This window comes from Notechis scutatus, chromosome 15 (assembly GCF_049901735.1).
Source record: "Notechis scutatus isolate UNSWTSFEM ecotype Mainland chromosome 15, rNotScu1.2, whole genome shotgun sequence".
In the NCBI taxonomy this organism is placed as follows: domain Eukaryota; kingdom Metazoa; phylum Chordata; class Lepidosauria; order Squamata; family Elapidae; genus Notechis; species Notechis scutatus.
Window position 1 is genome coordinate 9,368,227 of NC_142023.1, and position 12,707 is coordinate 9,380,933.

General features: G+C 49.1%; 1 protein-coding gene across 5 annotated transcripts in view; it reads right to left on the bottom strand.

Moving 5' to 3' along the window:
* PNPLA7 (patatin like domain 7, lysophospholipase) overlaps positions 1-12,707 on the bottom strand; it is a 56,976-nt gene that overhangs the window by 13,358 nt on the left and 30,911 nt on the right. For all 5 annotated transcript variants that reach the window (XM_087944095.1, XM_087944098.1, XM_087944097.1 and 2 more), the window contains 6 exons: positions 12,431-12,580; positions 9,867-9,930; positions 8,484-8,652; positions 7,712-7,894; positions 7,503-7,621; positions 2,353-2,509 (listed from right to left, as the gene is read on the bottom strand). In XM_087944095.1, coding sequence (XP_087800221.1) covers positions 2,353-2,509; positions 7,503-7,621; positions 7,712-7,894; positions 8,484-8,652; positions 9,867-9,930; positions 12,431-12,580 — 842 coding nt within the window. The remainder of the gene's footprint in view (positions 1-2,352; positions 2,510-7,502; positions 7,622-7,711; positions 7,895-8,483; positions 8,653-9,866; positions 9,931-12,430; positions 12,581-12,707) is intronic.

Sequence of the window (12,707 nt, forward strand, 5' to 3'; positions counted from 1 at the left end):
AGAAGAAGAAGAAGAAGAAGAAGAAGAAGAAGAAGAAGAAGAAGAAGAAGAAGAAGAAGAAGAAGAAGAAGAAGAAGAAGAAGAAGAAGAAGAAGAAGAAGAAGAAAAAAATAGAACAGGCCCAAACAAAAGAGTAAAATGCTTTCCAAAGTATTTCGATTTCTGGACTATATTCTTAAAAGCTTTCTTTCCTGCGACCTGGTTGCCATTGATTAATGGCCTCCTGCCAAAAAAGGAGGAGGTCTGTGTGTGTGTGTGTCTGTGTCTGTCTGTGTGTCTCTCTGTGTGTGTATACACGTATGCATGTTCTAAAAATACCAAAACCTCGTTTCTGGGGGCCCCAGAGCCATCTCTGGCCTTCTTTTAGCAAGAGATGACAGGTGGAAACGACACGGCAGGGCTGGTAGAGACGAGGAAGAGGTGATGCAAGGTCCAGAATCCCTCTTCTCCTCTCCTCCCCTGGCTCCTTTTTTCTTCCTTCCTTTTTTCCTCTCCTCTCTTCACTTTTCTCCTTTCCTCTCCTCCCCTGGCTCCTTTTTTTTCTTCCTCCTCTCATCTTCCTCCTCCTCCTCTCCTCTTTTATCCTTTCCCCTCTTCCCCTTCTTTTCCCTCCTTTCTTTTTTCTCTTAGCTCCTTTCCTCTTTTCCCCTTCTCCTTTTTTCCTCCTCCTCTCCTCTTCTTCACTTTTCTCCTTTCCTCTCTTCCCCTTCTCCTTTTTTCATCCTCCTCCTCTCCTTCTCTTTTCTCCTTTCCTCTCCTCCCCTTGCTTTTTCTTCCTCCTCCGCTCCTCCTCCTCACTTTTCTCCTTTCCTCTCTTCCCCTGTCTCCTTTTTTTCCCTTCCTCCTCTCTTCCTCCTCCACCTCTCCTCTGCTTTTCAATACCTTCTCCTCGCTCCTCGTCTCCTCCCCTTGGCACCTTTCTTTTCTCTCCCTCCTTTTGTCTCCCCAATAAAGTTGGGGACTGGCTGTCTTTGGAACCAGGGATCTGTCACGTCCCTTGTGTGCTCAACAAACATTTCTGCCACGCCGAGGATGTTTGGCACTCAGCAACACACCTGTTTCCTGCTTTGGCTGGCCGCCCCCCGAGGTGAATTATTGTGGGTCACGAGAGGAGAGGAGAAGAGAAGAGAGACAGGCTGCAGCCTTGCATTGAGGGCCTTGGCCTCCCCCTTCCCCCGCAACCATAAAAATAAAAAAAGGGGGGAGACAGGTTATCCTCAACTTACAGCCGTTCTATGCCCGTCATTGCAGTGTCCCAGGGGTGTGTGTGTGTCGTTCTGATCATCTTTGGTGACTTTCCAACAAGAAAACTCAACGGGGGGAAGCCTGACTTGCTTAACAACCAGGCTACCGATTTAACGACGGCAGGAATCCCCTTAAACATTAACGTTGGGGGGGCCAAAACTCACTTAACAAAGGTCTCACTTAGTAATGTGAATCTGGGGCTCCGTTGTGGCCATTAACAGCAAACACAATAAAATCACCCAACGCCAGCCGTTACCTCCGTTCCTTCTAAAGCACGGCAGCATGTGGAAGGAGAGAAAGAGAAAAGAAAACGGAGAGGAGAACAAGTCAGAGGAGAGAGGTAGGCGCTACATGTGGAGCAAAGGTCCCAGGTGGCTCCGGCAACAGACTTGAAACCAGGAAACGGGGAGTTCTAGTTTTGCTTTCAGCATGAAAGCCACTTGGGTGACTTTCAGCCAGGAGATGGTGAGTTCTAGTCCCACCTTAGATAGGAAAACCAGTTGGGTGACTTTGGGCCAGTCCCTCCCTCCCATCCCAGTCTACCTCATAGGATCGTTGCTGTGGGGAAAATAGGAAGAGGAAGGGTTATTAGGTATGTTTACCCCCTTGAGTTATTTTTAAAGAAATAAAGACGGGATAAAGTGTGTGGGGGGGGGGGGAATCTAAAATAAAATAAATAAAAACAAATCAATACTTTCCATACTCCCTAAAGTCGCACTTTGAGGAGAGGCCAAATGGCCAGAAAGGATCCACTCAGCTACCCGGAGTGTGAAAAGAGAACTGAGGGGTCCTTGGTGCTCTCTGAGCTTGGTGGTTTTCCTGCAGATGTTTCATGACCCAACTAGGGAACATCATCAGGGCTATGATTGATTGGGGTTTGCGAGGAGGAGGAGGAGGAGGAGGAGGAGGAGGAGGAGGAGGAGGAGGAGGAGGAGGAGGAGGAGGAGGAGGAAGACTGTGGGGTTTTGGGCGCTCTCTGAACTTGCTTGCTTTCTTGCAGACGTTTCATGACCCAACTAGGTAACGCCATCAGTGCTAGAAGGCAGTGGGGTTTCGCTCTTATTTTTACATCCGACTGGCTTGACTGGGCAATGAGATATCTCTTACCATGGCCCACTGCCGAGCTTTGATCCGCATCTGGGTATAACTCCGCTCTTCCGCGTACAGGGCACCCATGAAGGAACCGATGGACGTGCCACCAATCATGTCAATAGGAATCCCAGCCTCGTTCAGCGCCCTGATCACCCCGACTTGGGAGCAGCCTCTGGACAGGCAGGAGCGGCAGAGTTGGGGAAAAGAAAGGGGGTGGTTGTTGTTGTTTTTTTAAAAAAATCAAATTTCAAACATTTAATTTCTTGCAGAGTACATTTTAAGATAAGACGCCCGGTTGCTAGCAGAGGAAAGCAACTGACAGTCAAAAGAAGCTGGGAAAATTTTCTGGGATCGGTTTCAGCTGGCAGAAAATTGGCCTTTCCAATTCCAAGCTCTGAACTCCTGAATAGATGGGACACCAGCAAGCCGTCCCTAGCTTGGAGAGAAGGAACGGAAGGAAGGAAGCAAGAAAAAGAGAGAAGGAAAAAAGATGAGAAAGGGAAGGAGGGAGGGAGGGGAAGGAGGCAGAAAAAGGAAGGATCAAGAGAGAGAAACATGGAAGAGAAACAATCTGAAGACAGAAGGAAGGAAGGAAGGAAGGAAGGAAGGAAGGAAGGAAGGAAGGAAGGAAGGAAGGAAGGAAGGAAGGAAGGAAGGAAGGAAGGAAGGAAGGAAGGAAGGAAGGAAGGAAGGAAGGAACAGAGAGAAGGGAAAAGAGGAAAGGAAGGAGGGAGGGAGGGGAAGGCAGAAAAAGGAAGGAGAGAAAATGGAAGAGAAACAATCTGAAGACAGAAGGAAGGAAGGAAGGAAGGAAGGAAGGAAGGAAGAAGGGGAAGGAAGGAGGGGAAGGAAGGAAGGAAGGAAGGAAGGAAGGAAGGAAAAAGATGAGAAAGAGGGAAGGAGGAGAGAGAGGGGAGGAAGAAGTAAAAGGAATGAGGAGAGAGAGAGAGAGAGAGAGGAAGGAAGGCTTTTGCTATCCTCTTGGCTCTCATATTGTCAAAAGCAAAGGAAACAAAACAAAAAAAGATAATTTGTGTACCAGGAAATCTAAAGTCTGCGCCTGGGTGAACAGATGGGGAAAGACACTTCATAACCTGAGCTACCTAGCAAAGTCTCCTGCCTGGGAAGCACAAAGCAGGGTTAAAACCGCACCAGAATTCCCAAAATGCAGGAAGAATTTTCTCTCTTTGCTTCGTAGGAATGAACAAAGAAAGGCAGGGTTTGGGTTTTTTTTAAGCTGCAAAGCAGTTAAGCCCAGATTTAATTGCCTTCGAACTGGAGGAGGTGCCTTTGCTAAAAATCCGGCTTCTCTTGAGATTCGGGTGTGACCGGAAGGACACGGTCAGCAGAAAAATGGGATTATCGCTCCAGCCAAATCAAGAGTGGGGGGGTGGAGGAGAAAAATGACTTTATTCGGAACCGGGAATTCAGATGCATTTCAGGTGCTTGGCAACCAGGCTTAATTTACCACAGGTTCCCCTGCTCCTCTGAACACGGTTGGCCAAGATGTTTTTGCTGGTCTCCGCAAATTTCTGGCGAAGTCACCCGCTGGGCAGGATGCATTCAGACTCATGGATGGCACGATTGGCAGCGGCCATAAAAACGGGTTGCAAGGTCAGGCCCTCGACTTAACGACTGTCATGACTTCGCAGGGGTCAGGATGCGGTACTGCAGGCTGATTCTGCTGACTGCCAGGGGTTCGATCCTGACTGGCTCAAAGTCGACTCAGCCTTCCGTCCTCCCGAGGTGGGTCAAATGAGGACCCAGATTGTTGGGGGAGCAAGAGGCTGGCTCTCTAAACCACTGTGAAGCGGTATATAAGTCTAAGTGCTATTGCTGTTGCTTGCTTGGTTTCTTGCTTCCTTCCCTCCTTTCCTTTTTTCTTTCCTTCCCTTTTCTCTTCCATCCTTCCTTCTTTCCTTCCATTCAAGGTTGACTCAGCCTTCCATCCTTCCAAGGTCTGTCAAACGAGGACTAGATCGTTGGGGCAAGAGGCTGACTATGTACACCGCTTAGAGAGGACTGGAAAGCATTGTGATGCGGGACATAAGTCTAAGGGCTATTGCTATTTGTCTGTCTATTATCTATCTATCTGTCTATCTACCTTATTTTTTGGTAATACATTTTTTATTTCTACAAACACATCATTGTGTGAACAATGTGGTTCCAGGTTGTTGCATTTTAAAAACAAACTGTCTGTCTGTCTGTCTATCTTTTTGTTTATCTATTCATCTATCCATCTATCAGAGCCATGGTGGCATAGTGGTTAGAATGCAGGATTGCCAGCTAACTGCCCACTGCCAACAGTTCGATCCTGACTGGCTCAAAGTTGACTCAGCCTTCCGTCCTTCCGAGGTGGGTCAAACAGACCCAGACTGTTGAGGGTGATGGGCTGACACTGTAAACTGCTTAGAGAGGGCTGTGAAGCACCGTGAAGCAGTATATAGGTCTAAGGGCTAAGTGCTAGTCCTTCCTTCCTTCCTTCCTTCCTTCCTTCCTTCCTTCCTTCCTTCCTTCCTTCCTTCCTAGTAGATTCCTTCCTTCCTTCCCTCCTCCCTCCTTCCTTCCTAGTAGATTCCTTCCTTCCTTCCTTTCCTTTCTTTCCTCTCTCCCTCTCCTTCCCTCCTTCCTCCGTCCCTCCCTCACATCCCCATTCCCTTCCTTCCTTCCTTCCTTCCTTCCTTCCTTTTCCTTCTCTCCCTCTCCTCCCTCCTTCCTCCGTCCCTCCCTCACATCCCCATTCCCTTCCTTCCTTCCTTCCTTCCTTCCTTCCTTCCTTCCTTCCTTCCTTCCTTCCTTCCTTCCTTCTTTCCTTTCCTTTCCTTTCCTTTCCTTTCCTTTCCTTTCCTTTCCTTTCCTTCTCTCCTCTCCTTCCTCCTTCCTCCGTCCCTCCCTCACATCCCCATTCCCTTCCTTCCTTCCTTCCTTCCTTCCTTCCTTCCTTCCTTCCTTCCTTCCTTCCTTCCTTCCTTCCTTCCTTCCTTTCTTTCTTTTTCTTTCTTTCCTTCCTTCCTTCCTTCCTTCCTTCCTTCCTTCCTTCCTTCCTTCCTTCCTTCCTTCCTTCCTTCCTTCCTTCCTTCCTTCCTTCCTTCTGTGGTGGTGCAGTGGTTATAATGCAGGATTGCAGGCTGACTCTGCCCACTGCCAACAGTTTGATCCTGACCAGCTCATGGTCGACTTTGCCTTCCGTCCTTAAAAGGTGGGTCAAACGAGGACCCAGATTGTTGGGGGCAAGAGGCTGACTCTGTCAACCGCTTAGAGAGGGCTGTGAAAGCACTGTGAAGCGGTATAGAAGTCCAAGGGCTATGCACGCTGCTTGCAAGCAGGCAAGCAACCGAAGGAAAGGCTTGCAGAACAAAAACCTAACTTAACCTCTGATGGGATTTGTGTTTCTTAAGACCTTCAGCTAGGTGTGGGGGGGGTGTTCACCCCTCCTTCTCCCCACCAATGCCTGCTCCTCCACTGGGATCAAGCGAAGGGAGGGAGGGACCCAGGAGGTTAACAAAAGGAAGAGAGGCAGAAAACCGCTCTCAATGCTGGAACAACGTGTGGGCGATTTTACTTATGGCAGTTCTCCCAAAATACGAGAACAATCAAAACGAGGGAATTTGCAGCCAGGAACTAATTACCCCCGTGAAAGTACAGGAGACAAGAAAATTCCAAGGTTCATTTGGTGGTACGCAGCAGGTGTCAACCCACCCCGCCCCACCCTGACACGGGAGGGGCGGGCGAACGAGACAAAAGGTTGGGTGACATTTTCAAGAGCTGGTTGCAAAACCCCAAACTCTTCAGTGATCTCCAACCTGAAGAGTTTCACTGAGGATGCAAGAGGGAGGAAGGGACGAGAAGCTGCCTTTCGGGGCTGCAGGGTTACCGAACTGGGAAACCGGAGAAAGCGGGCAGGTAGGGAAAGGAAAATACAAGGATCCTGAAGTCCACCTTGGTGGGATCTTGGCTGAAGGGAAAAATAAAAATAAAGCTGCTTTGAAATAATCTGTTCCCGGACGTCTGGTGCAAATCCCGAGTGAGTTTTTTTTTTAGAAATGCCAGCTTAGGTTTGTGCAACGGGCTGAATTCTAACCCCATGGACAAAACGCAAAGGCATCGTGAGGGGTGCACAGAAGGGGTGTGTGCCAACTGTTTTTAAGTGGGTTGCACAGGGATAGCCATAAGGCCACCTAATGTAACACACACACACACACACACACACACACACACACACACACACACTCACACCCCGCTTGGTTCAGGAATTCAGTGAAAGCAGATCTGGCTCTCCGCTAAAGAAGACAGGACTTTCGTTCTGGAGTCAAACTTTTTGACCTCTCAGGAAGATTTTCCTAACAACCACTCTCTGCTTTCCAAATCCATCTTTGGAGTTGGGGGAGGGGCTTAGATGAAAAGTGGGAGATGCAACCATTTGAAAAAATGGGGAGAGGAGGAGGAGGGGATTAGATAGATAGATAGATAGATAGATAGATAGATAGATAGATAGTAGAAGATAGATTTATAGATATAAAATATAGTCAATAGATGATATAGACAGTAGACAGATAGATAAGATAAATATATGATAAAGTAGATAGATAGTAGATTTATAGATTATAAAATTTAGTTGATAGATGATAAAGTAGATGGATGATAGATAGATAGATAGATAGATAGATAGATAGATAGGAAGAAAGATAAGGAAGAAAGATAAGGAAGAAAGACAAGGGGAAAGAGAAAGAGGAGAAGGAAAGGGAGAAAGAGAAGGAGAAGAAGGTAGACAAAGATAAAGAGAAGGAGAAGAAGGTAGACAAAGATAAAGAGAAGGAGAAAGAGAAGGAGATAGAGAAAGAGAGGGAGAAGATAAAGGAGGAAAAGAAAGAGAAGGACAAGATAGTCAAGGAGGAGAAGATAGAGAAGGTGAAGAAGGGAAAGACAAAGATAAAGAAGGAGAAAAGAAGATGAGAAAGAGAGGGAGAGATAAAGGAGGAAAAGAAAGAAGGACAAGATGGTCAAGGAGGAGAAGATAGAAGGTGAAGAAGGGAAGAGGCGAAGAAGGAGAGGAGAAAGAGTAGGAGATGATAGATAAGACAAATCAAGAAAGAAGACAGTCAGGGAGCAGGAGAAGAAGGCAATAGAGAAGGAGAAGGCCTTTCAAAGCACCCAGACACTCTTACCGTGCGCCACCTCCTCCAAGGACCAAAGCCACGGCATTCCCAGTCAAGACGCGGGCTAGCCGGGAGAAGTCGGAGTGCCTCTCGGCTGGTTTCTGGAAGACGCGTTCATACATTTCTTTCTGCGGGCGAGAAGCCAGAGATCAGTACAAACCAGGCTTTCAGGCTTGGCTCCCAACCGCCAGACCCACCACGGGAAGAAGCCTCTTTACCAGCTTGGGCAGGCTCCTCCGGGAGAAGACTCGGCGGGGGCATCGGAGGTGAAGGTGGGCCGAGCACCAGCTCCGCATGTTGAGCCACTCCACAGTCCTGCAAGGAAGAGGCCCGTCTTCGCGGTGCAACAAGATCAGTTGCTTCTGAGCTCGGACCGCCGTGTTCTCCAGCATCCGTTCCAACTGGTAGAGAAAGATTATTTTGGGGTGGTGTGTGTGTGTGTGTCAATTAATCATTATGGGTGAACTTAGGGTGGGGTCGGGAGAGAGAGGGGCTCTTTTCCCAAAGGGCAAAGAGGTCATGGACCTTAGAATGTCCGTGTCAGGATTCCAGCAATCGCCCTAATTAAATCATGATTCTCGAGCCAAACTTCAACAGGATTTATTGGGAATTAAACTGTCTGGCACTTCCTGGGTGTAGCCGACTCTGAGACACATAATTCATTGTCACCCTTGACCCTGGTTTCCCCCACCCCCACCCCCTGGGTGTCTCGTAATTCATATTCTCCAATGGGACACGTCCATAGCCAAGAGTCATCAATCATGTACTCCAGTTAGAATTTTGCGTGACAGAAACTTCAGTCGCATAGTTGCTATCTTTCAAAAACTATTTATGGGATGCGCTTTTGATTTCCAAGCAGCCGCACGGCTCTTTCAAACCCCTTTCCCCCTCCCTTTCTGTTGGCAACTCTAAAATGGCCATAGAAATATTTGATGAGTGGACATCATCCTTTTTTTCAGGGGGAGGGGGACGCGTTCCGGCGCTCCTCACCTCTCCAACCGTTGGCTCCTGCTCCCCCAGGCCCACGATCAAGATGCAGTCGGCCTGCCGGATACAACGCTGAGTCCAGGGCGTGAGGCTGCTGTCTGACTGGTAGAGCACAATGCGATGGACGTCTTCCTGCTGGCCCAGCCAGCTGGACAACCGATACTCGTGGATGCTAAGGGAGGAGAAGGGCAGAGGAGGGAGGGAGAAGGCTGTGAATTTCTTTGAAGCTGACCACGCCGTACCGGTTACAACCTGTACAAGCCTAGAAGAATCTTCCTAGCGTCCTCGGCTTCGGCAATTTAAGGGATGGTGTGGGGTTAGAGTTTAAGGATGGCCACTCAGCTCTCCCTTCCGTGTCTGCCAAGCAGTGAGGCCCGAGGAGGAGGAGGAGGAGGAGGAGGAGGAGGAGGAGGAGGAGGAGGAGGAGGAGGAGGAGGAGGAGGAGGAGGAGGAGGAGAGGTGGGAGTCGGAGTCAGCATGAGGGCAACCTGAGAGCTCAGAGGGGGAAGAGGGAGTGGAGCTGGCAGAGAGACAGACAGAGGTGGCGTGGGTCGTCCATCAGCCTTCAGACGGAGAGTCAACAGCCCCCACAGCTGGAGGTGGCTGATGAGGAAGAAGAGGAACAGCTGGGTCCAGTGCCTGACATGTGGATGCACAGAAGGCAGAGAGGAGAGGAGAGCAGTGGAAATCTATGGGCCGGTCCTTGAAACGGAAGAGCCACTGCTGCTAACAAAGCTCCATCCTAGCTCTGGGGATAAAAGGCAGGGGCCGGAGATGAATAAGCGTGGCAGGCAACTATTTGTCTTCCAACTGGACTTAGCCTGCGATGAGTGAGAAACTTTTTGCAGACCCTCCTAATAAAGGCATCTTTTGAGTTCGCTTCAGAGGGTTTGTCATGTTTGGGGAGCCGGGGCAGAACACTCAAGTGTTATGGGCAGCCTGCAGCGAAATTCTCCTGCTCAGATCCAACTTGACACGGGCAATCCTCCACTTACGACCGCAACCGAGCCCCAAATTTATGTTGTACGGTGAGAAATTTTGTTAACTTTGTTAATAAATTTATTTATTTGGAGGGGGGGCAGGTTTGTTCAGGGAATCGCTGCAGTTGTAAAATTAACGGTTGTTAATCCAAACTGGTTTCCCCCGTTGCTTCTCCTCGCCAAAGGGGAATCGCCTGACTTGCAACTGTCATAAATGCGAGTTGGGGTCCGAACGTAAATTTACGGGACCGCAGGGGACGTTGCGACGGTCCTTAAGTGTGAAAAACGGTCCCGGCTCTCTTTTTTCCGGTGCCGTGACTTCGGTCGCTAAGTGAACTGTTGACAGCCGAGGACAAACGTTGGTACGGCTTGCTGGCATGGTTCAGGGGACGGTGGCAGCCCTTACCTGTCCAGCGCTGCGGAGCCCAGCTGTTGCTTGATGTTGTCGCTGGTCAGCAAGAGGGTGGGGCCTGGGAAGAAGAGAATAAAGCCCCTTACAAAGCGGGTCCCCGATTGCCCCCTAAAGGTTTTTAATCCAGCGGTCGTCATTTTGATTTTCCTGCTGCTGTCTTTCTCCTTCTCGGTCTTTTTTCTCTCTCTTTGCCTCTCTGCATTTCTCTCTCTCTCTCCTAATCCTTCTTTCTCACTCTTTTCTCTCTCTCTCTTTCCCTCTTCCACTTTCTCTCTCTTCTCTCTCTCTCTCTCCCAGTCTTTCTGTCTCACAATCTTTCTCTGTCTCTCTCTCTCTCTCTCTGTTGTGGTGACTGCTAGTAGGGTTTCTCAAAGAAAAACAGGCTGCAGGTGGGAGAAAAGGAACACACAATTATCGCTCAAAGCTGCAAAATAATCCCTTTGCATTTCTCCTCAGCGGGAGTTTCAGCGAGCTTCTCTTATTCCGTCACGATCTGAAATTCTGTCTTTGTTCTGTTTATATTCCGATTTCTTTTCTCCCCCTCCTTAACATCTGTTTCTTCCCTCTTTTCTTCCTACGCAAATCGTGCCCTTCTGGCTAGACTAAATCAGAGCAGGCCAAAGAATTCTGAGATCGCTCGAGAGAGAGAAGCCAAAGAGATCGTAGTTTGGCCAAGTTTTGAAATGGGAGCAGATACAGAATCTGAGAGCGTGCTGGGTTTTGTTTTTGTTTTTTTAATTGTTGGGGCTTCTTTTTATCTGCAAGGATAAAAAGTATCCTTTTTCACCTACTTACCTGTTCTCACAATCTGGAAGTCCACCTTTTGAAATGAAGATACAGCTACTCCTTGACTTACCACGGTAACGGGGAGCCGAATTTCCAGGGCTAAACCACGGTGGCTGTGAGGGGAATCGTGCATGATTCTACGACCTGTCCAGTTGTTAAGTGAGTTGCTTCAGTTGCTAAGCGAATCATGCTGTCATTAAACAAACCCACTTTCCCCCCTGCTTGTCGCATGTTCGTTGCAAAGGCCTTAAAGGGTGATCAAGTGACTCCCGGGATGGGGCAACTACCGTAAATAGTTTGATCTTATTTTGATTGGTTAAAAATGTCTTTTGCCAACCAAGCATCTCGCCACGAGGCTGGCAGGTTGTCAAGGCCCCCAAATTGCAACCACACGATGGTGGGGAATGCTATGATGGCCGTCTGGGCGAGGACCAGCCAGAAAGTCACTTTTTTCAGGGGCTTTGTAGGTTCGAACAGTCGCTGAATGAATAGTTGTAAGTCAAGGACTACCTGTACTCAAGCCTTATTCGAATGTAGGGCTCGATTCATTAATTTTGTATAAATTCACCAGTTGCGGCTCAGCATTGTTGGAAGAGAGAGAGAGAGAGAGAGAGAGAGAGGAGAGGGGGAGGGAGGGAGAGAGAGAGAGAGAGAGAGAGAGAGAGAGAGAGAGAGAGAGAGAGAGAATGACAATAAAACAAAGACACAGAGAGACAAAGAAAGACTGAGAAATTGAGAAGGAGAAAGAAAAGAAGGAAAAGAGAAAAAGAGAGAGAGAGAGAGAAAGGGAGAGAGAGAAATCCTGATTTGTTTGTTGTCACCCTGCCCAACCATCTCGGTCTAAAACGCTTCACCCGCAAAACCATTTCCGGCCATGCCCACTTTGAGAGCCACGGCCTGCTCCAGTGAGGTGATTTATGACGCCCAAACTGGCAGTCAGAAAGGGTGGGGGGAAAAGTTTGATGGCACACCCGGCTTTTAATTTCATTACCTTAATTGTTTAAATGCCTTTGTGGCAGGCAGGACAAGAGACCGGTGTGTGTGTGTGTGTGTGTGTGTGATAAACTCTGCCCCGTTATGCAGATTTATGTAGGTTATTTATTTAGATTCGTTTCCCTCTCCGCAGTGCCACTGCTTTAGCGGGTTGCCACGGCCAAGAGCCATGGCCACGCCGGTAGATTTCCCCCACCCGCCCCCATTGCCAGCCCCCAGCTGGTTTTTGCAACCTTTTTGTCTGACAGCCTTTTTTCTTTTTTTTTTAAAGAGGACAGAAAATAAAAAGCAACCCCACAGCCGGCTACCTGTCGTTTTCCCTTCCCTCTCTCCCCTCCCTCCATCCACATTTCTGGGTGAGTCATCATGCCAGCCCTTCAGGGAAAGCTGCATGTGCAGCTCACATCACACGCCTGCCCGTCCCTTGGCTGGCGCCTGGTTCTAGCTCCGTCTCAGGCCACGAAGAACAGAGTAACGGCGTGGGAAGGAACCCTGGAGGCCTTCTATCAGGTCCAATTCCCCTTCTCAGGCAGGAAACCCTGCAACCATTTCACACAAAGCGCGGCCCAATCCCTTGTTTCACTAAACCAGCGAAACAAACTTGTCTCTAAAAGCTGCGGATGCTCCAACACGGGAGGGTTTCCAGCACCCACAACTTCTAGAGGCAAGTTGTTCCACTGGTCCCAAATTTGAGGTGCTTCTCCTGGACATCCGGGTCCCCTTCCATCATCTCAGGGTTAGGGTTAGCCTGAAGCCACCAGAGCCCCGGGAGGTCTTACCGATGGCACAGAGGGCATGCTTGAGTTCCAGGGTGAAGGTCGAGAGAGGCACGTCTTCCGAGACAGGCATGATGGCCACCGTGGCGAGATTGCTGGCCGGGTTGCTGGCGTCCCACTTACTGCTGGCGGTGTGTAGGCCCAACTGGTGCCCTGGGGAAAAGGAAAGCCGTTGGAGAAGACCCGTAGGCTGCTGCTTGCCCCACGTCCTAATCTGAGGACAAGGGAAGAAGCATGCAGAACCTCATCGCAAAACTAGCGCTAGCGTGAAACTTGAGAA